General features: G+C 28.3%; 2 protein-coding genes and 1 long non-coding RNA gene across 7 annotated transcripts in view; 1 reads left to right on the top strand and 2 right to left on the bottom strand.

Annotated features, from left to right (window-relative positions):
* The window catches only part of LOC107442336 (uncharacterized), a 17,081-nt gene extending 7,283 nt beyond the window's left edge, over window positions 1–9,798 (bottom strand). For 2 of the 5 annotated variants that reach the window (XM_071179898.1, XM_071179897.1), the window contains exons 1-4: window positions 9,750–9,798; window positions 4,986–5,078; window positions 4,832–4,893; window positions 2,107–2,214 (exon numbers count right to left, since the gene is read on the bottom strand). In XM_071179898.1, coding sequence (XP_071035999.1) covers window positions 2,107–2,214; window positions 4,832–4,893; window positions 4,986–5,078; window positions 9,750–9,795 — 309 coding nt within the window. In that variant the 5' untranslated portion in view covers window positions 9,796–9,798. Of the gene's footprint in view, window positions 1–2,106; window positions 2,215–4,831; window positions 4,894–4,985; window positions 5,079–6,397; window positions 6,800–9,749 lie in introns of those variants that run through there. The other 3 variants (XM_016055873.3, XM_016055874.3, XM_071179899.1) reach the window with 3 other exon arrangements.
* LOC139425369 (uncharacterized) overlaps window positions 1–10,661 on the top strand; it is a 19,060-nt gene extending 8,399 nt beyond the window's left edge. The window contains exon 2 of the long non-coding RNA XR_011636595.1: window positions 9,942–10,661. This is a non-coding gene — a long non-coding RNA (uncharacterized lncRNA). The remainder of the gene's footprint in view (window positions 1–9,941) is intronic.
* Window positions 10,662–13,367: 2,706 nt separating this feature from the next.
* LOC107442334 (uncharacterized) lies at window positions 13,368–25,789 on the bottom strand. The gene is made up of 7 exons (XM_016055871.3): window positions 25,656–25,789; window positions 23,180–23,272; window positions 23,035–23,096; window positions 20,593–20,700; window positions 18,730–18,771; window positions 15,848–15,868; window positions 13,368–13,719 (listed from the first exon to the last, which is right to left on the bottom strand). The coding sequence occupies exons 2-7, from the start codon at window positions 23,247–23,249 to the stop codon at window positions 13,672–13,674; spliced, it is 351 nt and encodes a 116-aa protein (XP_015911357.1). The 5' UTR covers window positions 23,250–23,272; window positions 25,656–25,789; the 3' UTR covers window positions 13,368–13,671.
* Between the last annotated feature and the right edge of the window lie 1,722 nt (window positions 25,790–27,511).

Below are 27,511 nucleotides of genomic sequence, written 5' to 3'. Positions count from 1 at the left end.
CCGGCAGAAGAATACCCATGTATAAAATGGTGACTGGTGCATGTTAAATCTGTCGGAGTCACAAAGTCCTCCAAGTTCTCATAACAAATAAATACCTCTGGTTACTAACATAGCAGTTCCCTTGTCTTCTGGATTGGGTTCAAAATTACAAGGCCACGGAGTTGAATATTAGTAGTCGTAAACTCTAAATTGGGTCGGCTGTTTAATGACTGTTATAAAATAAACTAATAAATTTGGCCGGGATAACCTGGTTGATAGGGCGTTGGACTCGTGTTCGTGAGAATGGGAGTTTGAATCCAGCCGGCAGAAGAATACCCATGTATAAAATGGTAACTGGTGCATGTTAAATCTGTTGGGGTCGCAAAGTCCTCCAACCCCTCATAACAAATAAATACCTATTTGTTCTAATCTAACAGTTCTTCTGGATTGGGTTCAAAATTACAAGGCTACGGAGTTAAACATTGGTAGCCGTAAACTCAAAATTGAGTCGGTTCTTCAACGGCGGTTATAAAAGAAATAAAACTAATAATCAAATTGTATTTTCTTGTTTTCTTTCTAACTTTTTGCATATTTTCTACGCCCATTCAAAATTTCATGTTTCTAAGTCGTTTTTGTAACGTAAAGAAAAAAACAATTGAGAAAAGAAATCGCGAAAAAAGCATTAAAAATTGCAAATAAAATATATTCAAAATGAATCTTAAAAAAAAAAACTCTGTTAAATGTATAGTGGCCCAGTACGCCAAATTTTTACCCGGTGCTTAAAATGTGTTTCTTTTGTAACTTTTTTTCCCTCGTTAAAAAAATATGTTCCATAAAAGAAAGGTTCTACATAACATAATAGTCTCATCACAATTAATATATTTAACAATAAAGTAATATTATCAAATTTTTTAATAATATAATGTTAATACTCAACAATAAAAAATAATGACAGTTTACTTTAGGTGTATAGAAATGAAATTGAACTTATAAGGGCCCCATCATTTTCAATAGCTTAGGGCCCCACCAAGCACCCTGAGTGCAGACGATATTTAAAATTACGAAATCAGACATAAAACCGTACTTTTTCTGAGAAAGCAAAAAGGATTGAGGATTGATTGACAAAAAGAATTTACGAAAAAGAAAGGATTTCTTCGAAGGATTGAGATTTCAGAGCTTAAGATTACAGGGGTAGCGCAATCTGGGAAATATGGTCCCAAAGTATGGTCAAGAGAGCGATCCAAAGTTTATATATCTTAACTCAATTTTTTTTTTTTTTTTTTTTTTTTTTTTTTTTTTTTTTTTTTTTTTTTTTTTTTTTGCGTTTTATGCAGTATCTTGAATGTGACAACATATAGCAATATTTGAGTGAAATCAGTCAAAAAGCTAAGTTTTAAAAAAAGTTTTTTCACTTAAAATTTAATTTCCCGAAACTATTCGACCTATTTCATTGTATTTCACCTTGCAAAATTAAATTCTTTGATTTTGTAAAAAATTTTATACCTTACAGTTTGAAATGTTTTAGACTACTGTTAAATAAAACAATAGAAAATAATAAATACTTACTAAAAGTTATTTTTTGCGCAAGATTATCTTTGGATAAACGAATTTTCTAATTTTGTGCAAGAATTTTTCTATTCGCCTAGAAAGTTCTCGAAATATGGCGAAATGCAAAAAAGTAACATTAACATTTAAGAGTCACAAGGTACTAAGTTTCAAATGATCTCTTGGCTAAACTGTGGGGACCATATTTCCTAGATTGTGGTTACTCTATATTTTGAGGCTTAGAAATCTTAAGCCATCATAAAAAAGGTACATTTATTCAGAGAAAGAACGTTTTTGTGTCTGATTTTGTAACTGAAACTATTGTATGCTCTAATTATTAACTAACATATTTGAGGTTAACCTCTCGAAACATTAGGATTGAGTCCTCGAATGTGAATATTCGATCATTAGATGTAAAGTTACTCTGGGTGGTCAATTTTATTTGCTCACTGCAGGTGCTTGTTTGTATAATTCTAAAAATATTTGAAAAATCATTCAAAATGTTTAAAATAATATTCATTTAGTAACACATAGACATAATTTAATCTTCAAAAAGCAGTTTAGAAAACAGCATTGTTTTACCTGACTGAAAATAGATTTATCTTTGCATCCAGCAGTTAGAAATGTGAATTCTTTTACTTCTTCATTTGGAAGCACTCTTAATTGACAGTCACTAATTATTTTCTGAACCTGAAATGTTAAATATGCACAAAAGTAAATTACAATCTTAGTAATTAAACAGCATAAATTTGTTTCAAAACAACGGTTCTTTAGAATATTCAATATTTTTGTTTTTGACTTGTTGAAGTATTTCCTACTTATTTATTATTGTTTTTTGTCAACGTGAAAATAACCGTTGATTTCTGATGAAATATAAGTAAAATGACTAACTTACATATCTTCATTAGAGTTTTCTATCAAATTAAATTGTGCCAAAACTAGGATTTATTCCATTAATTTTTTTCTCTCTATTTTTGTGTCTGACTAAAATAACATTTAAAGTTCGTTAGATTGGATACCTAATAGATTTTATCTTTTGCGTAGTATAGCCAACTTTGGCTTTTTATGTGATTTTTAATTCTGGTGATTTCTGGTCTTTTATGTGATTTTTAATTCACGATAGGGAAAGTGAACTTGTTCACTTTTCCTATCGTGTAGTTTTTTTAACTTTCATAATTTTTTTTTAAAAGTTTCATTTCCAGTAGGAAAATAAAGTTAATCTGCAAGATGCAAGATATCCTAAAAAGAACATACCCAACTGCTTTTTGAGTTAGGAGTGATTAGTTGATAAGTTTCTACACCATGTTTCATCTTTATAACAGCTAAAATTAATCGATTGAGAGCCCTTTGAATTATCTGTTCAGCTCATTACTATTTTAAATCTATCCATAATACTTTTTTATTATTATTTAAGTCCTTGGATACGAGATATGTTAATAGATATTTAGTTTCCACTGCATGTGAATCACATTGAGCGAAAACCATCTTTTTCATGTACTCTGTGCAGTTGTGAAACTCTCTGTTTTAGGCACTTGGTGTAACAAGCTTAAGAATAATGCTAAATATTTACAGGAAGGAACTCGTTGTTTTTAAATAAATTTTAAAATAACTAAAAATTTTTAAATCATGTTTCAAAGTAATTTGAATCAGTTAAATCAAAGTCAACTAAACTAAAACCAAGTGTAGTCAGCAACACAATGTACATTTATTTTTAGAATGCACATGAAAAAATTAGTTTAACAAACGGTGCACATTAGAGGTCAGTAATTAAAGTGGTCGAAAACACATGTGGTTTTAAACTCTAACTTATAATTGGGATCAAAAAAGCAAAAATGGAATTAAAACCATTAAGAACCACTTTATCTATCTAATCAGACTAGTTATTAAATCTACATTTTATCTTTAGTGTTCAATTACAAAATAAAATTTGTTTTAAGTGGTTTTCATCTCTAATTTCTTTTTATTAATCTTAACAGACAGGGTGACAATATTATTATTCTTTCTGCATCAAACCATAATTCTGTTACCCCTAATTTTTCTTATTCTCTTTCTGATTGGCCATAATAAATAGTTTAAATTCATTTTTTTATGATTTCCCACTCAAATAATAGTTTTAGCCCCTAATTATTCTTCTTACTTTTCTCACTGAACTTAATACATAGTCTGAAAACATTTTGATCCTTTCTCTCTCTTATATTTTAGTATCACTAACTCTTCTCGTTCTTTTTCCTAATAACCTTAATAGAAGTGGAGAAAACATATTTAACCTCTCCCATTTAAATAATAATATATTATCCTTAAGTATTCTTATTCCTTTCTTTATTGGCCTTAATGCCGACCGGCCTGTGTAGGGGGCAGGGTCCTTGCATCAGAAAGATCCTGGGCCGGAATCCCGGGCAAGGCATGGATGTTTCTCTCTCTCTGTGTTCTATGTCCTTTCTCCTTTGTGTGTGAATGTGACCCGCCCTATAAACGGGTTGTGGCTGTGTGAACGGCGTGGCAGAAGTCGAATTCCTGGCCATAGATGGCGCCACTGAAAAACAGGAACAATCGCACACCCACTGCCTGAACAGGCACACGACAAATATAAATTGATCTTAATAGACAGTGAGAAAACATTTCGATTCTTTTTCATTCAAATAATAATTTATAACTCCTTATTCTTCTTTTTCTCGTTCTTATTAACCTTAATAGAAAGTGAGAAAAAGTATTTATTCTTTCTCATTTAAAAAATAATATATTACTTTTAATTATTCTTATTACTTTTCCTAATGACTTTAATAGAAAGCGAGAAAATGTTTCAATTCTTTCTTACATAAATAAGCACTTGTAATTCCTTACTCTTCGTATTGTCTTTCTTATAGACCTTAATAGAGAATGACAATACTCAGTCAAATAATATTTTATAACTCCTAACTCTCCTAATTCTTTTACTTAATGACCTTTAGAGAGAATGCCAAAAAGATTTCTATTTTTCATCACTATAATAACAATTTGTAACCCCCAATTTTCATACTTCCTTGTGCTATATTCATTCTTAAGATAAATTTATTTATTGTATTGAAGAAATTAAATACGTTTTATGTTTAATTTATAACTAATATAGTATAAAAGATAATATTTAAAACTATTATATTTAAATATAATATAATAAAAAGATAATATAAATATAATAAAAGAGTAATACAAACTGAAAATAATGTATTGACATTAAATTAAATTAAATGTAATACACTATTAAAGTGAGCTATTTCTTAAAAAAATTCCAAGTTTAGTTTTTATTTCAGACAACTTAACAAATACTTACATAATCTGGTGCAAGTTGGTTGCATTTATCTAATTCGGCTGCTATTTTTTCATTAAATTTACCTATATTAGAAAAAAAATAAAACCAATATAATATTGATAAATATAATATAATTATGAACTTATCAATGAATAGGATTGAAACTTTTCTTTACCGCATAAATCTTCTGGTCTTGCGATGACTGATAGAACATAGAAAATTAAAACGATCCAGACTCCATACATTTTGTCAGAAAAAAGCATTCTTGCTAAAACACAAAAATGAAGCACTTATGAAAGAGAATAATTTCATTCAGATAATAATAAATAAAACTAAAATATTGTAATAATATTTTAGTTTTATTTATAACTAAAATATAGCTAAAGAATTTAGGAAAAGCAATGCATTTAACTTTTAATTGCAGAAAAAATCATTTCAGCTAAATAACAAATCAGATAATCAATTTAAACTATTTGAGTTAAAAGAATTCTTTTACTACCTTCATCTTTCAATGACCATATTCAAGTTTATGGCAGTACAATGATAATTTTGCTTCTAAAAACTTCAGAAAAAAATTTATCATCGAAAGTAAGGTTTTCAATTCATTGTTATCGTAAATTTGAATATGTGTGAAAAAAATAGAAATTACTAAGTTACATTTTAGTTAAGTTTATATTAAAATTACACTAGCGCATCATATTAATTAACCAAATTAATTTACTCACAAATATCCATAAATATTTTATGAGGAAGAGTCAGTAGGAGCTAGCATACGAAAAAATTAATATGATTTTTTTATCTGGATCGTAATTCGAGTTATTATTTTATCTAATTGATATAAAGTTAATGGCCTAAATTAAAAACTATAAAATAATTCAAATAGTTTTTCTTGTCGACCTCTAACAAATGGAGCTAATATGAGATATTTATAGTGTAATGCAAAACAACATTATTTGAAAAATTCAGTACTGGAAAATTCAGCTGCATACTTTAGTTGTGCCTTTGAAAGCAATAGATTGATAGCCTTTGGAATTATAACCTTTCATTTGATCTTAACTACTATAAAATGTTTTATGAATTTGCGTAAACATTCATGAAAACTTTTGCCTCAGTATATTATAGATTTTGTGAATAAATAGGAAATTAAGCTATTGGAAGCTAAATTTAAAGCTAATTTAAAGTAGTATTATCTATTCCATCAAGTGTTAAATCCCTGTAAGAAGAATTATAATGGAATTTCTTTGCTGCGCACTATTATTTAATTAAAAAGCGTGAAAAAAAATCGGTTTTCAGACTTGGAAAACATTATGACTTTGAAGAAGTCTGGAACAAACACTAAAAGAACTAAGCCTAAAATTATTTTGATTGATATTTTCTTTAAAAAGCATGTAATAACAAAACGGTTGCTATTTTTCATATAAATGACAAACAATTTTCCTGTAGTTCCTAAATGTACCTTTATGCAAAAAAAGCACACATAAATTTCTGATTAGTACATTTTTACAAGTGTTTCCTTAATGTTGTTTAAACTGTATAAGAACACTCGAATAAGTTGAAATACTTATATAAAATTAAGTTCGTATATACCTGTATACCTGGGATCGACCTAGATATTAGCTACTGCAAGAGATTCTAAAACTAAAAGATATTTTAATTTCAATATAAAAACGAAATGTTAAATGATATACCTTGCAGCATACAAGTGTTACGTTATTGAAACATATGTATTTTTCTTCCGAGCTTAACGCAATTACTAAAAAAGTGGAAAAAACGTAGTAAAAAAGACATATTAATTTTTGCAGAGCAATATAATTAAACAGCTGGGAAAATAATATCTATTACAGCCGTCATTTCGATATAATTGAATTTCTACATAATAACATTGATCAAATCAAAATGATAAAAGTAATAACTTATTGTAAGTCTTCATTATAATATCAATCAAAAACTAATTTGACAAAACGCCACTTCCAAAAAAACTTACACTGAATAAAATATAGGAAAGTACTTGGTGCAATGTATATAAATTTTCAAATCGTTCAGGAGAACTTTTTCAAAGCTTTCAGTGAAAAATAAATTTAAATTGGAAAATAAAATGCTTAATTATGACCTTCATTTTAATCTTGCTTCAGACTGCGTTATTTTTCAAGAATAACACATAGATTTTTATACAGGTAAAAATACGTTTCTTTGTATCTGTTATTTATAGAAAAAATAGGAAAAAGTCGTATTACATCCACCTGGAAGGAATTTTGAAGGTGCATATCACAATATTATCCAAAGCCCCTAAACACAAGTTCTTTAGATGAATGCCTAATCAATATTCTTTTTTCTTTTTTTAGTGCAAAATTTTATTTATTCCTGTGATCTTAATTGATTTTAACATCCCGGCTTCAACATCACAAAGTGATTCGTTGCATCTTTTTTTGCTGCATGAAAAAAAAATATTCATACAATGTAGCTGCTGAGATATAATGCACTCTACTCTCAGAAATAAAACTCTCAGACGATTTAACAATAATTGATCAGTATTTCGTTGATTTTAAGAATAATTTTCGTTGCGAATCACTTGATTTGAGTTGAAATGCGAACTCTCAAATGCATGTCGAAAATGTTTTCTCCTTTCGAAACCTCTTCGTAGTGTTTCTCTTCGTTTCGGGATATTGTTAACTAGAATTACGAAACTAGAATCAAGACTAGACAATCGAAAATAAACTGGGAATGACGCTGACTGGTTTTTATGGTGGTTACGAAGTGTACCTCGTTCAAAGGAAGATCCGGAGTTCAAATCCCTCGTCGGGCATGAGAGTAATTTTTCTATCTGTCCCTGTTGTTTCATGGCGTCTATATGGTGCCCACACTCGCGTTAAAGTGATTAGTAAAAAATTGGAAACATTAGGCACTGCAAGTTTTTTTTTTTTTTTTTTAATGTAGAATAACGAAATATTTCTTTAATTTTGAAGAATTTCGTTTCATTGAAGAAGTGACGATTTTTCTGCCACCTCTTCAGCGTATGAGAAAAATTTTGGATTAGTTAGTTTTGTTCTTAAATAAATTTTATAGTAGTCTTAGTCTGTTAATTAATTTAAAATCTGGTACTTTAGCGAAATTATATTAGAAAAATTAATAAAATTAGTAATCTTTATATTTTTAGAAGTGTTTGCCTTTCATTTTTATAAAAATGTAAAAGGAAATATAAAGTAGCATTATTAAATGTAAAGTGACATTATTTTGCTTTAGGAAAAACGCCATTGTTCGTCATTCAAATTTTAAAAACTAAATCTTCACATTAAAACATTTTTATAGATTTTGACGTGTAAATTCAATTGTGCTATTTTTCTTAAATTATGCTCTTATTACTAATTATAATTTATAGTTCATAATTTATTATAATTAATATAATTAGTTTTGCGTCTTTTTAAACCACGGTTAAACTATTAAACATCTTCATATATTATGTTTGAAAAATAAATAAATAAATAAAAGCTGCGTAGCATAAGAAAAACTACATTCATCATGATGTTGCTGTAGTTCAAGGGGAAAGTGGGATCTTTATAAGCATGAGTAAGTTTGTTTAATTCATGTATTGACCGGAATTTTATTTCTGCAGTTTTTCCCTCCAATTCTTGGCTAGTTTTAATTAGTTACTCTCATCATTTTCAGGGTATTGAAAGTGAAGAGTAAAAATGATGGAATGTTCTTTGATAGTTTTGTCAGTAAAATGTTGAAAATTGAAATTATCCCGAGAGAACATCAAATGTAAGATTGTCAGATTGTCAGTTGATATGTTTTTCTTTCTGGAAATAAAATATCATACATTTTTATTCTTTTTTTTTAAAGTTCAGAACTCATTGTTTATCCAATTTTTTTCCTTGTTTAAATAGACGTTTCTAAAACAAATTATATGCAAGTTCTTTATTAAAAGCAAAATCTGAATAGAACGAACGATATCAAATTATTATTTCTGAAACTTTAAATGTCATTAAAACAGCAGAATTACATCCACTTTAAAAAAAAATAAAGAGAGCAGTTTCTTTATATTCATTTGTTTTAAATTTGCATGCAATATGCATTGGATTGTCAAAATACGACATTATCAGAAACATTTGTCTGTATCCTTAATCAGTTTACTTCAATTAAAGAATGTCTGATTAATCTCAATAATAATAAATAGTTGTCATCAAGGGGGACTGAAATCGAGCTCGTTTTTCAATGTAGAATTTCCCTGAATTTCGGGTTGGATACTTCAAAAAAAGTTTAAAATATTACTTTAAGTTAAAACTAAATCGAGTGTTCATTACAACATTTAAATGTGTAGTTAAATTGATTGACCAATAATGGAAAATCGTTACACCAAGCTCACATGCATTTACATTATTCGTGAGTTATTTTCACTTGCAAAATCGCCAATATTGGCGTATTTTGGATATCATTAATAGAATGTTTACAATCCAGTACGAATCCAGTTTTCCTGGTTACCATACTATTAGACATCTACAAGTAAAAAAAACAGTTCGCCATTATGAAATGTAAGCATGTTTTTAACTAAATAATAAGGTTAATAATGCTTTGATTTTAAAATATCTGTTAATCGCATTAAGCCATTTTTTTTAAAATTTAATTTGTATCCGTATCTGCCCCATTAAGACTAACTCAAGTTCGTCTTAACGTCATCTTTCCTATGAGTATGTTTGATTTAGAAACTAATTTTTATCTTACGAATTTTTGTTGTTGCAACATCCCATGAAAACCAACAATTCACAATTCAGCAAATTAAATAAATTAAGTTTATTTTTAGTTTTAATTCTAACATTTAGTATTTTATTAACTGGGTTTATTTAGTTTATTGTCTTTTAACCAGCATGGAATTTTTACTCTTTTAACTTTATTTTTAAATTATCGATTATCTTTTTCCTAACTGTAACCGACCCAAGGTTACCTTCGATCCATATGTGGCTTACGACTCGATGCATGGAATATTTCATAAAATCTTGTTTTACGCTTCCTATTTTGTACTTCTCTCCGTTGTGATACAAAATAATCTGCTGAATCAAAGAAAATAAAAGTAAGATTTATACGCAATTTCAATTAGTTTAAATTCATAATTTCTAATAAGTTTAATATTTCTTAGATCACAGACACACAGCATTTGGAGAGAGCAGGTGGGAAGCACGGATTTGGACAATTAAGAGCCAAGTAGGTAGAATCTAAAAGTAGTCTCTGATGCACTGACAATTTTAACTTATCTGGATAGAAGACTTCGAGAAGATTTAATTTCAACTGGAATTGAAAGACAATTAACAACCTATAAACATCCTAGGAATCTCCAGACATGAGTTTGTAAGATGAGATGTGGACCTAACAAAATAAAGTAACTCAAGAAAAGCTTGCAGTCACGTTTATTTCAGGGATCTTCATTCATTTTAGACACCCAACCATCATCGATACTGTGCTGAGATCTTCCTGGCTAGATGCATCTTTGGTAACCTCTTTTTGTAACCTCTTTTTTGATCAAGGTTAACAACCATACATTCAAGCTTTTCCTGAATTTTTTAGCAATAAATTCATACTTTAGGGATGTAGCATTACGATCACATTGTATTTTATAAAATTAATATGTAATCAAATATTAAGATTTTAAAGTCACAATGTGCAATAATGATATGCCTAAACATTCTAAACAATAAACAATATTATTTTTTTAATTTTATGAACAAAATTTTGTTTTACATAAATTAAATAAATTGTGAATATTGTGAGTGTAAATTTTCTGTAAAAAAAATAGTAATCTTAAACAATTATGCACCTGTATATCAATATCAAATATATAAAATTTATTTCATAACTTCAATTGTTATATAGTATTTAATTCATATATTATAGCTTCATCATAGAATTATTGTGAGAATGCATCCTAAATTAACTGTCCTAAGTTAATTGTTATAACGTAAAAATAAGTTTAGTGACACTTATTTGTATATCTTAGGGGTTTAAAGACTCAATGAACACCAAATATGGTGGCAATTACTTTATATCCAAAATAGTAAGATTGAACCACCCTGGTGCTTTTGGAGACCAAGAACTGTCCTTGGTGTTCAATCACGACAAGAATGACCACTGTTTCCTCACATAGCTTTTTGTGTTAAGTAGTTACCGTTATTTTTGTCTTCAAGAAATTTTTAAAAAATTTTCAATACACTAAAATTTACCAGGTCAGAAAAGCATACGATAACATTTTTAACAGTGTTTTTACATTTCTAACATTTTTTTTAACAGAATTTTTACTTTTTATTCTCTACTAGCTTAATACCCATTCTTTGCATGGGGTGAATGTAAAAAGCTAAGAATCAATAAATCAGTACTGAGAAACGGTACTAAATTATGCGCTCAAAACAGAACGGCATATACCTACTTAATTGAAGAGCTTAATTTAAGATCCTGGAAAGTGACATTCTTAGGGGAGTTAGTGAATCAGAGAAAAAAAATCAAGTTTTTGCATCAATATGGGTATGGTGTGTTTAATGCAACAGAACTGTTTCTGCCTTCACTTTAACCTTAACATAAATAATTCACATTAGTTTTCAAAATAATTGCATGATTTTTGTTTCAAATTAGGCAGTGGTAAATAAAATAAAGCAAAGAATTATTAGTCGTGTCTTTGAATAAATAGGTAATAAAATAGCTCGGATAAAACTTACTTTTCGTTCTGAAAATATAATTTACCTGATTCTGCCACTAGGTTTTTTAATTAATGTAGCTAAAATAATTTTAATTATTTAATTTAATTTTATGTGTTGCTCTTCTCGGTGACTTTGCGTTATTTAAGTAAGCGAAACTTTTTTTTTTGTGGTTCATCCCATTGGATAAAATACCCCTTCAACTTATGGTTTGGTGCAAAATACATTTTTGTCAGTGGCAGTCAAATAAAGCAAAAATAAAAGAAAAATAGAATTCTTATCCGAACTTGATAAGTATTTTGGAGCATGACCATTCCCCTATTTGACCTTTACTTTATTGTTAAAATATTTATAAGTAGTAGTGGAAAAGTATTTTTCCAGTTTTAATTCATCAAAATATTAATGCATTATCTTTGCAAATACTGGAAAATATATTTTCTGAAACTACGAAAAACCCGTTGTAGAATTCGTATCAAAACTGCACCAACTACCAGTAGTTGATATTACCCTCAATAGTACATATTAATTAAGCGTCATCTGTGAATTCCAATTTTCTACTGTTTTTCCTCGTCAAATTTCACTTTTAACCTTTAATTACCCGTTTCCCATTAGCTTTGCTTTTTAGTACCTAGCTTATTTTATTCCAATTAAATATATTATCAATTTTAATTAAGCCTTAGTGTCAATAACATTACGGGGATATTTTGCAGTTCCTTAAAATGAATAAGCATATTTTTTCATTATTTTTGCTTTTATCATGATGGTTTTACCATATTGTAAGTACATAAGATATTTTTTTATTCAATTAATGCATATTATCAACATTAAATAAGCATCATTATCGTCAATGATAGTATGAAGATTTCTTAATGTTCTTCCAGACAAATAAATACCTTTACTCCTTTACTTTCGCCTTCTAGTACAAAGCTAATTTCTTTCATTTCAATGTGCATACATTATCTAAAATGATTAAGCATCATATCATTGGCGTCAATAATAATGTGAGAATTTTTTACTTTTCTCCTAAACGAATAAGTATTACTTTCCCATTAATTTTGAAACTGAATACATTTTTTTTCTATTCAATTACCGTTAATTTTAAATAATCATATTTTTAGAAACACATATTAAAAGAATTAATATAAATAAAAAAAGCACTTGATCAGACAACTTTAAAAGTATAAATTTGTTGACGTAGATAACGCGTATTACCACGTAATGTTGTTCATTGAATTTATTTATTCATAGCGAATATAAAATAATAAAATATTTAAATTAGTGCAATAAACTACTTTTTATCAAATAGAACTATAAACTAGCAATTATCACTGATGCTATCTTTGAAATATGAGAAAAATTGAATCGTCAATTGTTAAATTTAAAGCAATGGTAGAGGCTTAACAAATCAGAAAATTCCATTTTGTTTCCTGTTAATCCTACTCGAACGGTTTGTCGTAGAATGTTTTCATGTCAACAGAGACCTTCCTGGTGTTTTTAACTTTTTGTATGCCAAATTTCATCGCCTTCGGTTTGATGGCTTAGGAGTCTCTGAAGAACACACACGCCCGCACAGAGATAAACATTCATTTTTACATATAAATAAGTTTAAAAGGCGGAATTGCTTTTAATAAAATTTATTGTTGATTAGAAATAATTTTTAAGCTCTTTTGATACTCGCAATTATAGAAAGCAAAAATAAAAATTTTTGGTTCTCGATTTTCATTTTTTAATTGCATATTTTTTGTCTTGACATTAACTGATAAATTTTTATCGAATATAACTCCTTATGACTAAAATTTTAGCAGAACATTCCAAAAATATTCATTAAAGAATATTTTTAAGGACGCCCCTAAAAAAGTACAAAGCATAGTTCAGAAAAATTCCGTAACAATGTATTTATTTGATTTTACGATCAATATTCCATCAGATAACATGAGTGGTTTAAATTTTCTCAACAAACCTTTTTCTGTAAATAAACTTGAGAGTTTTTTCTCACATTTTTTTTTTATTATTTTTAGTTTACAGATATTTTCTTTTGGGAAATTTATAATACGAAATAAAGTTTTAAAAAATGAAAAGAATTGTAACAAATCATGTAATAATGGTTAACAATAGTAAATCATGATCTTTAGAATTTTGATTTTAGTATTTCTGTACTGTATTAGTTGTCTCTTCTTGCTTTCACTATGGCCAAACAAGGTCATATTTGATGGAAACATTTCGGTAACATGCCTAGAAATATTAATAACAGAGTTTTGTTAAAAGTGACAGCCAATAAATAAACTAAAAAAATAAATAAATATAAAAGATGAATGTGTCTTACCTCAGCATACAGAATGCAGTTGTAATTATCATTCTTAGAGAACTCATTTTTTTCTGTTAATTTACTCACAAAAATCGTCGAATCCGTAATCCGCGTATTCGGAAACGATAGTATATTCAGAAGAGTGATTGTTTGTGTGAATCCCTGATCTTTAATTTCAGTTTAGGAAATTTTAGAAATATTTAATTAAATCAGTTATAAAGTACATTTTTCTTTGATTACAGTAATATTTCTATAAGAAATATGAAATTCTTACTACGTTTAAAAAGAAATTTAATTTGATTAATGAAGATCCAAAACTTTTCTTAAATTTAAGGCGTTAAAATAATAACTTTATTTTAAATTTCGTTTCTAACTTTATTTAAATTCGTTAAATTTTGAAATTAAAATGTTCAAAATTTGTATGAAATCGTTCTTGAAAAGTAAAAAGAAATGTGTGATTTCTTTTTAAGTTTTATTTTCTTTCGCATTATCATTTGTTGTAGTGTTCGCATTATCATTTGTTGCTGCCAATATCTGCAAGCTTGCTTGGTGATACTAAGCGGAACGGATTAGGGCGGATTAACGGAATTTAAGGCAGAGGATGTTCTTTTTTTGTTCCTTTTTTCAGTGGCACCCTCTATGGCCAAATTACAATTTCAGCCACACACACGTCACAACCCGTTTATAGAGCAGACCCATTCACATATCCATTTATTCATGCTCTGATCTCAATTGTGGACTGAACCAGAGAACGATCAAACTCCACGCTTTCGATGCTCTACCGATGTACCGGATAAGGTTAGCTCAGCCTTTCATAACTTCAGCTGATCAATGAGAACTAGCCGTGATGGCTCAGGGGATAGAGCTTATGCCTTCCAACAAGGTGAACCGGGTTCGTATCCCAGCAATGACTGGTTGATTCGAAAACCGCATCCGGTTTAAACCCACCACAGTGCTGGCGAGAAGTATCCTCAGCTGTAGACGAATCATGGGTGAGAGTCCCCTTGCCATCAGGCTAACCGTGGGGGTTTTCGTGGGTTTTGTCTCCTTGTAATGCAAATGCGAATTAGTTCCATCAAAAAGTCCTCCACGAAGGCAAATTTCCCCCAATACTTGATCCAAGAGTTTCCTTGTCTTCCGGATTGGTTTCAAAATTACAAGGCTACGGAATTGAACATTAGTAGTCGTAAACCCGAAAAACTGGGTAGGTTGTTCAACGATGGTTATAATATTAAATAAAATGAAATGAGTGCCAATCATTCTTGTAGGATAATAGGAATTCCACGTACGTCTGAGGACCCAACTGGAACATCTCCTTCTGCACCCCAGAGCTCTAGATCAAAAGAACTGAGAACGGCACAGTTGGCCTTGGCCCTTCACGCCACTGAGTTTTAATTTTAATTTTGACTTAAAAAATCCAATGCTTTTAGATTTTGATTTTATTTTCGGCAAGCGTTTTAAAACTTTATTTTAAGGGTAGTGATTACTGAAAACCTGAAGCATAAATTTGATAATCTATTACTCATTTTAAGGTTTTTCTTAAAGTTTATTCTGCATTGTTAAAAACTGGAGTACATAGAACAAACAACTGAAAACATCCTATCTCTAAAAACTAACAAAGTTCTTTTGTTTTTAGAGCCCATTCTCTTGAAGCAGTACAGTTTATAAAATAATAGTAAGCGTTTACGTAAGAACTAAAACTTCAGACTTTAAAATACGTTGTTGCGTGACTTTGTAATTTTAAAATTCATTTAAACACTCATCTTTCATCCGCACACATAAGTCAGTCAAATACGTTCCTTATATGACCTGAAGCAATAGGTTCTGTAGAATTTCGAAAGCAAGTTTATAAAATTCACATAATTCGAAGAAGCTAATACGATATTAAAAAAACGAATGCACCACTTTAAGTATCATAATACTTATTATATTTTACAGCTCTAAATCAAAATTTCAAAAATAATTCCTTTTCTATATCATGATATTATAACACATAAAAGGCTGATTTTCTAGAAACAGTAACTATTTATAGAAATATTATTTTAAAATACTCACACTACCCAGTGCTGTGTCCCACTAAAAAATAAATAAATAAAAATGTTAAAAATATAAGACACCTTAAAAAATTCTTCACGCAAAGCGAAGAATTAAAAATGGCCATTTGACAATAAAAGTTACATGCTATTCATGTTTAATACAAATCATTTTCTAGCTATAAGTTTATGCTCAAAAAATTTTCTATAAATACTTGTATAAGATTCGAAATACAACCCAATAGCACTGAAGTAATTGCTTTTTAAAATAAAAACTTTGTAAAAATACCAACTCAAGTGTAATCTGCATTAAACTATTGCATTATACTTAAATTATATTGTATAGTAGTACCTTTAATTAGAGTATAATTAAAGTATAAGTATAGTATAACTATTTAAGTATAGTATAATTAAAATATAAAGATATTACAATGCTTTTACCTGTATAATATACCTGAATAAAAACATTACCTGAATAATATAAATAAAGTATAATGTACTGTATAATATACTGTAAACACAGCATTATCATCATCATTTGCCATACCAGCACCATTATCATCAACATTTGCCAGCATATTAACATCCCAGGGTTAACCTTGACCTTACGTTGAAGATTTCTCCACACAGTTTTTTTTTTTTTTTTTTTTTTTTTTTTTTTTTTTGTCAGATATTTCCAGTTCATTACCACAGTGTTTTGAAATCTGTCTTAATTGAGTCCAACCATCGAAGTTTAGGACTTCCTCTAGCTCTACTTCCTACAGGTGTATTTTTGAAAAATTCTATGTCTTGGGCTAGCTGTGCCTAAATTGCAAATATGCCAGAAAAATTTCATTCTGCTAAATTTTATAAATTTTGTAAAACCAATTTACATATAAATTTTGTACATTTCTGCATTTATTAAATTTTTTCCTGCAAGAATTGCCCTCTTCTCTTTTCTGGCAAGAATTTTCTTTCACAGTTGGCGATTTTAGCCTCTTCTTTCTTTGACTTAGTTCAAGTCTTGCTGTGTATGTTATTATATAGAAGGATCTAATTATATTTACATATTTGTTGGCTGGTAGCATTAGATTTTGGCTTTCATTCATATGTTTGGTCACCACAGGTGACCAGCCGACCCGCGAAGCAGGTTTACGACATTTCACGACCACTGCATAGCTTCTCTCTCTCTCTCTCTCTCTCTCTCTCTCTCTCTCTCTCTCTCTCTCTCATTTGTTTAAATGCCATTTAACCATAACCTTTTCTCTAAATTTGTTTAAATGCCATTTAACCATAATCAACAATTAAACTATTCAAAATAAACAAATAATGATAAATAAGATGGTATTCAAACTGTTAATTGTTTAAAAAACCGTTTATTAACAGTTTTTATCTAATACGGTTAAGCAACCGGAATTTTATCACACCAACTAGGTCCACCTAATGAGCCTAGCTTCAAGCAGATTGGTACATATTATAGCGGATGGGGCTAATCAGTAGTCGGGACCCGAGTCCCAGCGTTGACAACACAATATTTTCTCCATCCATTCCCTTCAACACATGAAGATTTTCCAGAGACACTTGACTATTTGAATGCGATACTCTCTTTAACGCATAAATAGCGGCTTCATACAGCTCCATAAAACAAAAAAAGTATAGTATTTACTTTTATTTACGATAGGTGAAACAACCAGACCAAAGTAAACTTAAATAAACAACAACCTAAAAAAATCACGGTTCATTTGATAAAACACATTTCAACCATAATCTAACTCCAATACCCTGCGAATCTAACAATTAACTAATGAACAACCTAGATCCAATTTCCAGTTAAATTTCTCTTTAATGGTTTCAAAATCATGCCAGTTGTAAATGGTTAAAAAAAACGTATAGTTTTGTATTCATGGGTTTTTAAACATGCTCTTTGTAGACAGTTTCAAAACCATAAAGGTAAAATTTCCATCTAATAGCCATTAGTAATTTTTCTAAGTAATCATTTTTTTTAAAATACTATTAAAATTAAAAATATATTGTTATGACAAATTTGGTGAGTTTACAAACGAATTATAATATTTTGGCTTACCAAAAGGACGGATGTATGGTATCAAATTGTACATGGAGCCGATTGTTAAATTTTCAATAATTTAAGGAATCTATTTAACTGTAATTTATAGTAGTACATTAATTACTGACCATATGCTAGATTGTCTGGGGCTTTCCAGACAAGATCTTTCCACGAACCTAGTTCTAGTATTAGGCTTTCTCAGAGTGACAGATTTCATAGACCATAATTTAGCTTTGCTAAACGACGGAAATATTCTACAAAAACATAATAGCACATTGATGTAATTTGCATAAAAAATAATAATTGTAAAACGGTTAATAAAATTACACACCGATTTAAATAACTTTATTTTAAGCCGTAGTGTAAATATGTTGTAATTAAAAAACGATTCTCTTAATTTTAAACTCTTAATTTAGAAAATTATCAAAACCAAAGGATTAATAATAGCAGTGCAATTAAATATCTTTAAATTAGAGAGACAAAAATATTTACAGGAAAACGATTCCTTTATGACTTTTATTAATTTTGTGCAATCAAAGCTAGAATGATATCAACATGGCAGCTTCTTAAAAAGTTCAGTACTTTTCAATTTGGCATCAAAAGTGATTTAGTTGCGAAGGCAAAACTAACGGGCACAAATAAATTTAACTGTTTCCTTTAAATATTTTATGAGCAGTTATTCAAAAAAAATAATTAAAAATTTAAAAATAAAATATCTGAATTTACTTGAGCCAGAGAAATGAAAAAATTACAAAATTTTAAGAGGATGTCAGAGAAGATGCCTAATTGACCGAATGTCAACACTATATCAGTCAAAATAGTGCAATAGTAAATAAAGTTTATCTTAAAAAACGACTTACTATGGTCATTTTGATTCTATTTTCATCCATGCAATTTTCAAACTGAAACAATAATAAAAATTTAATTACATAGAAATTTATCAGTTTAATAATTATGTAGAAATTTATAAGTTATAAAATTTATTAGTTACTTAAATTGAATTATATATTGCAATTAGATACTAGCAACTATTGAAGAAGGGAAGTGCTATTGCCTAACTATCTGATAAATCAGATCTTATTGGATACCAGAAAGCAATATCATGCGTCTGTGTCAAACCTGATTGATATCTGATTTGACAAATGCCATTATTTACCTACGATGACGTTACTTGCAGCTTTGCAATTGACAGAAAATATTTTTTCAGGCAGTTAAATTGCTTTTAGATGATTTTCAAGATACTAATTTAAGGACGATTATCATCCTGATGTCTGAAATCGAAAGATTTCAATTGTAATGTCACATCAATTTAGAAACTATTTATGATTTTTTTTTGTTGTCTTAAAAGTAATAAATCCTATATCTCAAAACTTTATAATCAATACATCTTTGTCTGAAATAAATTTAAATTTTTTTATCGAACTATTTCAAAAAAAAAGTTTTTTAAATATCGAGTACACTTTTAGAAAACTCTAGATCAAATTACGGTAAAGAGTACTGGCAAGCTAAGGGTAGCCTATTTAATATCCATTTTACCATAAATTTTTATACAGTAACTTTGACAATAATATTTAATGACCGTGATTCAGTCATTGTGCACTGCCAAAATTACGCTATAATAGATTTTACGGTAAAAAAGATATTATGGATTCTGCAATTAGGCTAGCAGTACTTTATTTCATCGTAATTCGATCCATAAGTTTACATTTTTGGTGATATTTTCATCTATCAGAAGCAATAAGAAAATCAACTCTATCCTCACATGGTCACCTAAGATTTCGTCCAAGCTAGATTAAATTTTCCACATTCAATTATTTTCATAAATAAATCTAGATTTCATATTTTATAATTAGATTTATTGTTTTATAATTTGATTTATTATTTTACAATTAAATCTTGTTTTTATAATTACATTTTTGATCAAGTCAGTTTAATGTCCTAAAATCATAAAAAATAATACTCGTATTTATTACTCTAAAAATTGCTCAAAAATACGAAAAAAGGCATACTTTTCAACTGTCCTCCGATCGAATCAGAGCATCGTTTTCATTTTCACAAATAATGTTTTCATTTGCGAAGCAAACTTGTCGCTACGGTTCTTTTTATTCTCAAACTTCACTTCTTTTTTAATTATTAAAATCATATTAGCAACCTATCTCTGACTATAATAGGTAAGTTAAAATCATGATATTTGAAAAATAGTAATTAAGCCAAGATGGACAAAAGAAAAGAATATTTTGTTATCAAGTTAAATTTTTTCTGTTTCTTATTTACGTCATCCACACCAATACCACATAAGTTTTCAAAAAATTTTGCAATCTTGCAGCATAATTCCTTAAAAATATTTCCGCATAATATAAGTTTCCGCATACTGCACGCATCGCAATTTGGGTAAAGACTGCATCCTACCCATTTTTAAAAAAGCTGCTTTAATCAGATGACTTACTTTAATTTCTTTATATTTGTATTTTAACGTAATATTTTCCAAATCTACTTATTTTTGCAAAAGAATTTTTTTTTATGATACTTGTGAACAAATTTTGTAGTCTTCAGTGGATAACTTGAAAGAAAAGCATGTAATTTTTTGGGCATGGGGATGCCCATAAATATTTCAAATTTTGAGTTTATTCGGTTTTGAATTATAGGTAAAACGATTCACTAATATAATTTTTAAAGACTATTTCCAATAGATTAGTTTAACGGAAAAAACTTATAATCTTTACCGTTCTGAAAATAGTATTATTTTTGCAGCCTGCAGTGAAAAAGGGATAGACTTTTACTTCTTCGTCTGGAACCACTTTTAACTGGCATTCTTTAACGATTTTCTGAACCTAAAAGAAAAAAAGCACAATTTTTACCATTAATTTAAAGCACATAGTTTAAAACTTACATCACGTTAAAATTAATATTGGATATATAACTGGTACCTTACTATTGGATAAGTAAAATAATGAGTTAGTATAACTTTAAATCGAAAATTTTGAACAAAGTAGTAATTGTCAAGAAAAGTAATGCTTTTAAAAGTATTTCCGCAATTTCGGCGCACTGTTACATTTAGTAATTTACAAACCTCTGTTAGTTCTTCTTGAAAAATTATGTAATAAAATTATTAAATTCTTTGTTTTGTCATTTTTTTATTTAAATATCATTTTATTTACACATTATTTTAATTATATACTATTCTATTTATATCATAACTACTTTTTTCAATTCTGAAGGTGGGATATTCTTACATACTTTCGACATCTTGTGACAACATAGATGTCACAAGATGCCGAAAGTAGTCTGGTAAATTAAGAGAATCTAATCCTGTTGATCATGATTTTTTAACATAACATATTTTAAACATGCATAAACAAGTGTTTACTAAAACTATTAATATTCGATCTTTACAAGTGTATATAAACTATATAATTCGAAACTCATAAAGCAGAGTTTCGAATTTCTAAAAATTTCTTTAAACTTCCTAAGTTCTCTTGAGTCAGGTTTTATGCAAACAGAGAAAACAACTGGTAAAATTACCATGATGTATGGTAGTAACATTTAAAAACCTTAATTCAGGTTAAACAAAATATACGGTATTTAAGCCATTAATTTGGTAAATTTCCGTTCATATAGTAACGGTTTACCAGAAATTATTTTTCCAAATTACAGCTCTTTTTTTTCATGCATTTAGGGAAAAATACAAAACTGAGAAAATTTAACCGAATAAATGGTATTTATGCCATATTCTGAAATATCATGATAAAATTACTAATTTTATCCCTTTTTGCAAAACTATATTTTATCGTTATGTTTACCTAAGCGCTTTTTGAAAATTTACCAAACTTTCTGGTGTTCTTATGGAGCCAGAAACGCGAGAAATTTTACAATATTCTGGTAGTTTTGAGTTTTCTCAGAGCATCAATTCGATAATGCTTACTTTCAGCAAATTATAAATATCTGAATTTAATCTATCAATATTTAAACTTTTCTAATGAAAATTGATTTTTGATTATTTTGATTCGGAAATCCTAATATTAAAATTGAAACACAGTAAGCCCTAAGTGAAACAAAGTAAACCCAAAATAAATTTTTAAAAACTATTTTTCTGTTGTTTTTTGTCTTGAAGCTTAAACATACATAAAAATTGTTGTATAATGACTGTTGTGAAATGATTTTTATTTATTTATGTTTTCTTTTTTTCTCTAAAGTATCTCAACTCTTGTTACAACTAATGTTTTACACAATTCCAAACACTATAAAGTATTAGCAATAACAAGACAGCTGTGAAGCCAAAATAAACAAAACAAATTATTTGTAAGCAAAATTTGGGGCAAAATAATGTTAAGCAACACTACCAATTATGGCATTTTTTTAAAAATGAAACCGCCCTTCAGTATCGTATTTCAGATAGGTACTCAGAAATACCTATCTAGATTTTCGTAGCTTCTATTATCTAACAGCACAAAACATAGGAAAAAGTTATAGTGTTTTTCACCAAACACACTTTTAATAAACACTCTTCTGGATGATTTAAAATGTGTCTTATCACTAAACTAACTAAAGCCAGCCAATTGGCTCACCTCTATTATATTTTTGCTTATCAGCATCCACAAGGGTATCAGCATCCATAAGATCAATTAATAAACTAGTGAAGAAATAATAGCTTCACTTATTTCTGAATGGCAAGACATGTTTGGTAGGTTTCATAGTAGATTGATTAAATATGTTTAAATTTTTCAAATATTAAGAGTACCCCTACGTATTTTGTTACCAAAACTAATTATTAAATCAGTGAAATGAGGTAACTTTTGCCCCTCATCAACATCAAGGAAATTTTTTGCACTATCAAATCTATACCAAGCTTCTTTATATGTGAGTTGAAATGTCCGTAAATTGCAAATTCTCAACACCGAAGATTTTAAAATTTTCAATTATATATTTTTATGTTGTTTATTTTATTTATTAATTTCATTCTTGGAACAAAAATACAGCGAAATACAGTAGTCATATATGTTGTAGAAATATTTTCAGCTATTATAGTGTATTAATTGAAGAGTTAACAAGTATTCAGATAATTTTCTCCAAATTCATCTTTGTATAGTTTAGAATATTAGCAAGCTTTTACATGATTTTGATTGCATTTAATTGGTTTCTAAATTGGAAATGTAGTAAATACTTACATATTCAGGATCAACTTTATTACATTTATCAAACTCGCCAGCTATTTCCTCTGTAATTGTACCTGTGTAAAATATTTTAAAAAATGAAATTCAATTTTTGTATTTGTAAAAAATCAATAATTACAAATATTGCGAAGTTTTTTACCACACAAATCTTCTGGTCCTAAGGCAGTGACTGACAGAACATAAACCAAAAAGATCCAGATGGCATACATTTTGTAAAAAAAGAGATTTTGCACTAGAAAATAAAAATTATTATTATTTGAACTGAAATTTAATTGAACTATATTTAAACTATTGATTTATTTGATTTAATTGATTTGTTTGAAATATTATTTAATTTAAATAAAGGAAATATTTCTTTGTAATTTTTAAAGATATAATAGTTATACAATAATTATACATAGCTTGACGCACAGCGATTTTTTTTATTCGGTACTTTTAACATTTTTAACTACCTATTTCAATTTAAACAACATTTTCGATTGCTTTTTTCCTAATCTTGTAATGCATCTACAAGCATGACAAAACTTCATACCTAGAATAGAATTTTTTCCTTTCAAAAAATATACTGAAATATAAGGAAGTCAGCAAACTCTTTTACAAATTAACATATTTTTATGACTTTGAAAATTTAGCTGATAATGTTTGCAATTTTGTGCTAAGAATCGTATAACTCTTCCTAAATTATAAACATAAAAATAATTTAAAAAATTGAGAAATTAAGTAACACACGAAAATGAGCATGCAGCAAGTTTTATATTTTTGGTAACTATAATTCAATACTTGGTAAATCCATGATCCACCTTAAATCTTCTCTTAATCCATTGGGCATTAAAAACATAATTTTATTCCGTTATAAAGGAGGGTATTTGATGCAATTATTCTAAAAATATCATCTGCATGTATTCTTACTTCCATATAAGCAAAATGATATACAGTGATATCTATAAAAACCAAATGGCAAACACCTGAGTCTGAAATGCAGCCCTAAATCATTACACCATAAAATTATCGAGATTTCTCAAATTTTACACATTTCTCGCTTTACTCTTTATCATAGGTTACTCATTAATGTTCTTTTACAAGAAACTCTGCTACTGAATCCTTTTGTCGAATGTCCTTTGTATTCACTGTTAGAATTTTCATTCCAAAATTATGGTAAAATACCAGTAGCATTCTATCTTCCAATTAACTGCAAAATTTACAGCATGGGACATTTTTCCCTTCATTTTCAAATAAAAATTCTTTGCAACTACTATGGTAAAAAAAACCACGAGTTCAAAACTAGATGGTTTTTAAACATTTACAACTAGCATGGGTTCAAAACCATAAAAAAATCAAGTGAATATTGGTATTATTTCAGCAGTATTATGTTGATACAATCTATGCTTGAATGTGAGTACCATATTCTAATAGCCCAGGGTCACAAATTGGGAATGAAAGCACTTAATATGAAGGCAATGGGTGAAATAATGAGGAGTCAATGTTGAGACTCGAGTCGTTGGTCATGCGATTAACAGACAATCTTCTTGGCTACAATATATACCCATCTGCAAGTAATTAAGTGCCTTTTTTATATGGATCTTGTTGGTGCGATGAAATCTTGATTGTTTAACCTTATTAGAACAAAGTAGTTAATAAACGGCTTTCGGATTTTCTCACACTTGTCAGTTTGAATACCATCTTTTTTGTGATTATTTGCCTATTTTGCTTGAATATGGGAAAATAACACTTACAATGAATAAATTAATTTTGTGAGTTTTTTCGAAATATTTAGATATTTCTATAACAGTATTTTTAGATCATTTAACCCTTCTATTTCATCTCAATCGCTCGATTTCAGTGGTGTTCAAACGAAGTGGTTCTTGATTTCAATAGTTTTGCTAAATGTTATAGTTTCTATTAATTTTTTGCACCGTAGATCGCTTTTTATGAACAGTTTTTATTGTTAATATTACCAAAGTATTTCGGTAAAAATTACCATAACTTTCAGTGTTCCCATAGAGCCAGAAACATGGTGAATTTTATCATATTCTGGTAGTTTTGACCGTAATTTTTTCTCGATGTAATATGAATTTAATAAAATGTATTAAATTGTGAATCTGAAATAAATGTAAGTTTCTATAAGAAACATTCTTCAGATTTTTATTATTGAATTGTACTTTTTATACTTTTAATTTTCCAGATTTTGAACTAAATGCATTTAACCATTTAACAGTAAATTTAAATCTCCTATGAGTATCAAAAAATAAGACAATGAGGGCAGTTTTTAAATAAATAATTATTTAAAAACAAAGTATTTTGTGGCCTAAAAGAAAAAAAAAGATTTATAATAAAAATATATTAAATGATGGCTTTCAAACTTTTATTCGAAAATTGTTATCCTAGATTTATTTCAAAAGAATTGAAAAGGAAAAAAAGTAGTTATCAAAGAAGAGTCAAAAGAAGTTTATACTTTCAATTTGATATATTTATATTAAAGAATATAAAATTCTATACATTTATTAATTGTAAGAGAAAAATCTAAATCTTTCTTTCAAGTGTTTACGGAAAAAGATTTTAAACCACTAAAACTAATGAAATATGTTTAAAAAAAGCAACCTTAAACGAAAGCTTACCTAAATATTTGATCTTCCTAGAAGTTCTGAAAGTGAAAGTTAAGATTTTAATTTAAATAAGACACATTACAAAGAAGCGTGTAACTGACAGATGTTACATGATTCCCATATGTCGGTATAAACATCTAATAAAAACATCTATATTCAATCAACCTGACAATTTGTGTTTCTCTGGATTTTCTAAATAACGTATATCAAATATAAGATTAGATAAAAAACATATTTATTAAAAAAAATTCAAAAAAATGCACTCAGTTAATGCAATAATTTTTAATTAGAGAAAATCATTAATCTGTAATCTTAGTAATGAAATTAAAGTAACAGTAGTGGATGTAATTATTTTGAACTATATTTGACATTGTCATTTAAAAAACTTTCAAAAAAGGCACTTTCTTTAATTGAATTTTTGAATAATATTCAAACATAAAGTAGATTATAGTCAAAGTTAAATTTTACTTTATTAAAAACCATATTTTTACTCATTAAACTAAACTCAGTGGTGCGAAAGCTCATAGAGGGCCAAAGCCTACTGTGCCCATCTCAGTTTTCTTGACTTAGGGCTCTGGGGTGCAGGAGCAGATGTTCCGGTCAGGTGGTCAGCCGAACGTGGAACCCCGAGTGTTTAGTTTTCAAACGTGCTTGGTACTCATTTATCGACCCATTGAAGGGATGAAAGGCTGGGTCAACCTTGCCCGGCCCGAGGATCGAACCAAGACCCTATGGGACGACAGCGTGAAGCGCTACCGCTCAGCCACCGGGAGAAATTTTTACTTATATCCTTTCGTATTTAACATTAATTACATATATTTTGGCATTACAGAAAATTTAGCGAAGTTTTTTTTTTTCATTATTGTTATTTTCTTTTTTGCTACAATCAATTTTTCTTTAGATCTTTCTTTAGACCTCTAACAAATTATTTACTAATTTTTTAGAATATATATATATATATATATATATATATAAATATATACATACATATGAATGTTCAAAAATAGGAAGAAACAAATTTTATTAGTGCGCACATCCTAATACTATTATTNTATATATATATATACGAAACTTAAAAATATGGAGAAAACACGAAAAATAATACGGATTAATATCCTCAAAATGAGTACTTTCTAATATTGAATCAATAATGCCAAAGCAAAATATATCAGTACAATAGTATGCAGCTTATGCACAGTAAATATAACTTATTAATTTTCTTAATTTTTCTTCGTTTTTCTCTTTTTTTCGTTTTATCTTTTTTGTGTTTATCGTGCTATGCTGCAATGACCATATTTAATGCAGTTTTAACGCTAAATATTTTCTACTATTACCTTAGTTTTGTTCTCATTTTGTTTCCGCTTTTAATTCATTTTTCTAATTTCGTGTGTTTGGTACGTTGCTTCTTGAGTCTTTTTTCATGGATTTGAACAATAATAATAATTTAGCACCAGGTTAAAAGCACGATAAATATTTTAATTTTTCTACATGTTGTACCCAGTACGAAGAGTCAGATTCAGAGGGGACACTCAGATATACAGCCTGCTCCTGTGTGAACAAATGATTTTTTTAATTACATTCGATTCCAGAATTTTTTCCTCCTTATAAAGCGTGTGTTGATAAAAGATGTAAAACTTGCCTTAATGTTAATACGAAAACATATAATTCAAAATAATGATAGCTGTAAATCCTTTTACAAAATTGAAATTGTTATTTATATGTTTACCTGTGGTTCGTGTAATATGAAATATGTTGGATTAACCAGTCCTCTTAATATTTGAATTAGTCATCATTGTTCAGATATCAACAAACGTTAATAAAATTATCAATAATCTAGTATTGAATCAATTTAGAGAACATAAATTTAA

Source organism: Parasteatoda tepidariorum, chromosome 4 (genome assembly GCF_043381705.1).
Source record: "Parasteatoda tepidariorum isolate YZ-2023 chromosome 4, CAS_Ptep_4.0, whole genome shotgun sequence".
NCBI lineage: Eukaryota > Metazoa > Arthropoda > Arachnida > Araneae > Theridiidae > Parasteatoda > Parasteatoda tepidariorum.
Note: the sequence above shows the minus strand (reverse complement) of the source record. Positions and strands in the feature narration are given on the sequence as shown.

What these genes read in the sequence shown, in the direction of transcription:
- LOC107442334 (XM_016055871.3), bottom strand. Translation starts at nt 23,249, where the DNA reads ATGTATGCCATCTGGATCTTTTTGGTTTATGTTCTGTCAGTCACTGCC. An exon ending in ATAATACTATTTTCAGAACG is followed by an intron (nt 18,772 to 20,592) that starts GTAAAGATTATA and finishes TTATTGTTTCAG; the next exon opens with TTTGAAAATTGCATGGATGA. An exon ending in GGGACACAGCACTGGGTAGT is followed by an intron (nt 13,720 to 15,847) that starts GTGAGTATTTTA and finishes TAATATTTCTAG; the next exon opens with GCATGTTACCGAAATGTTTC.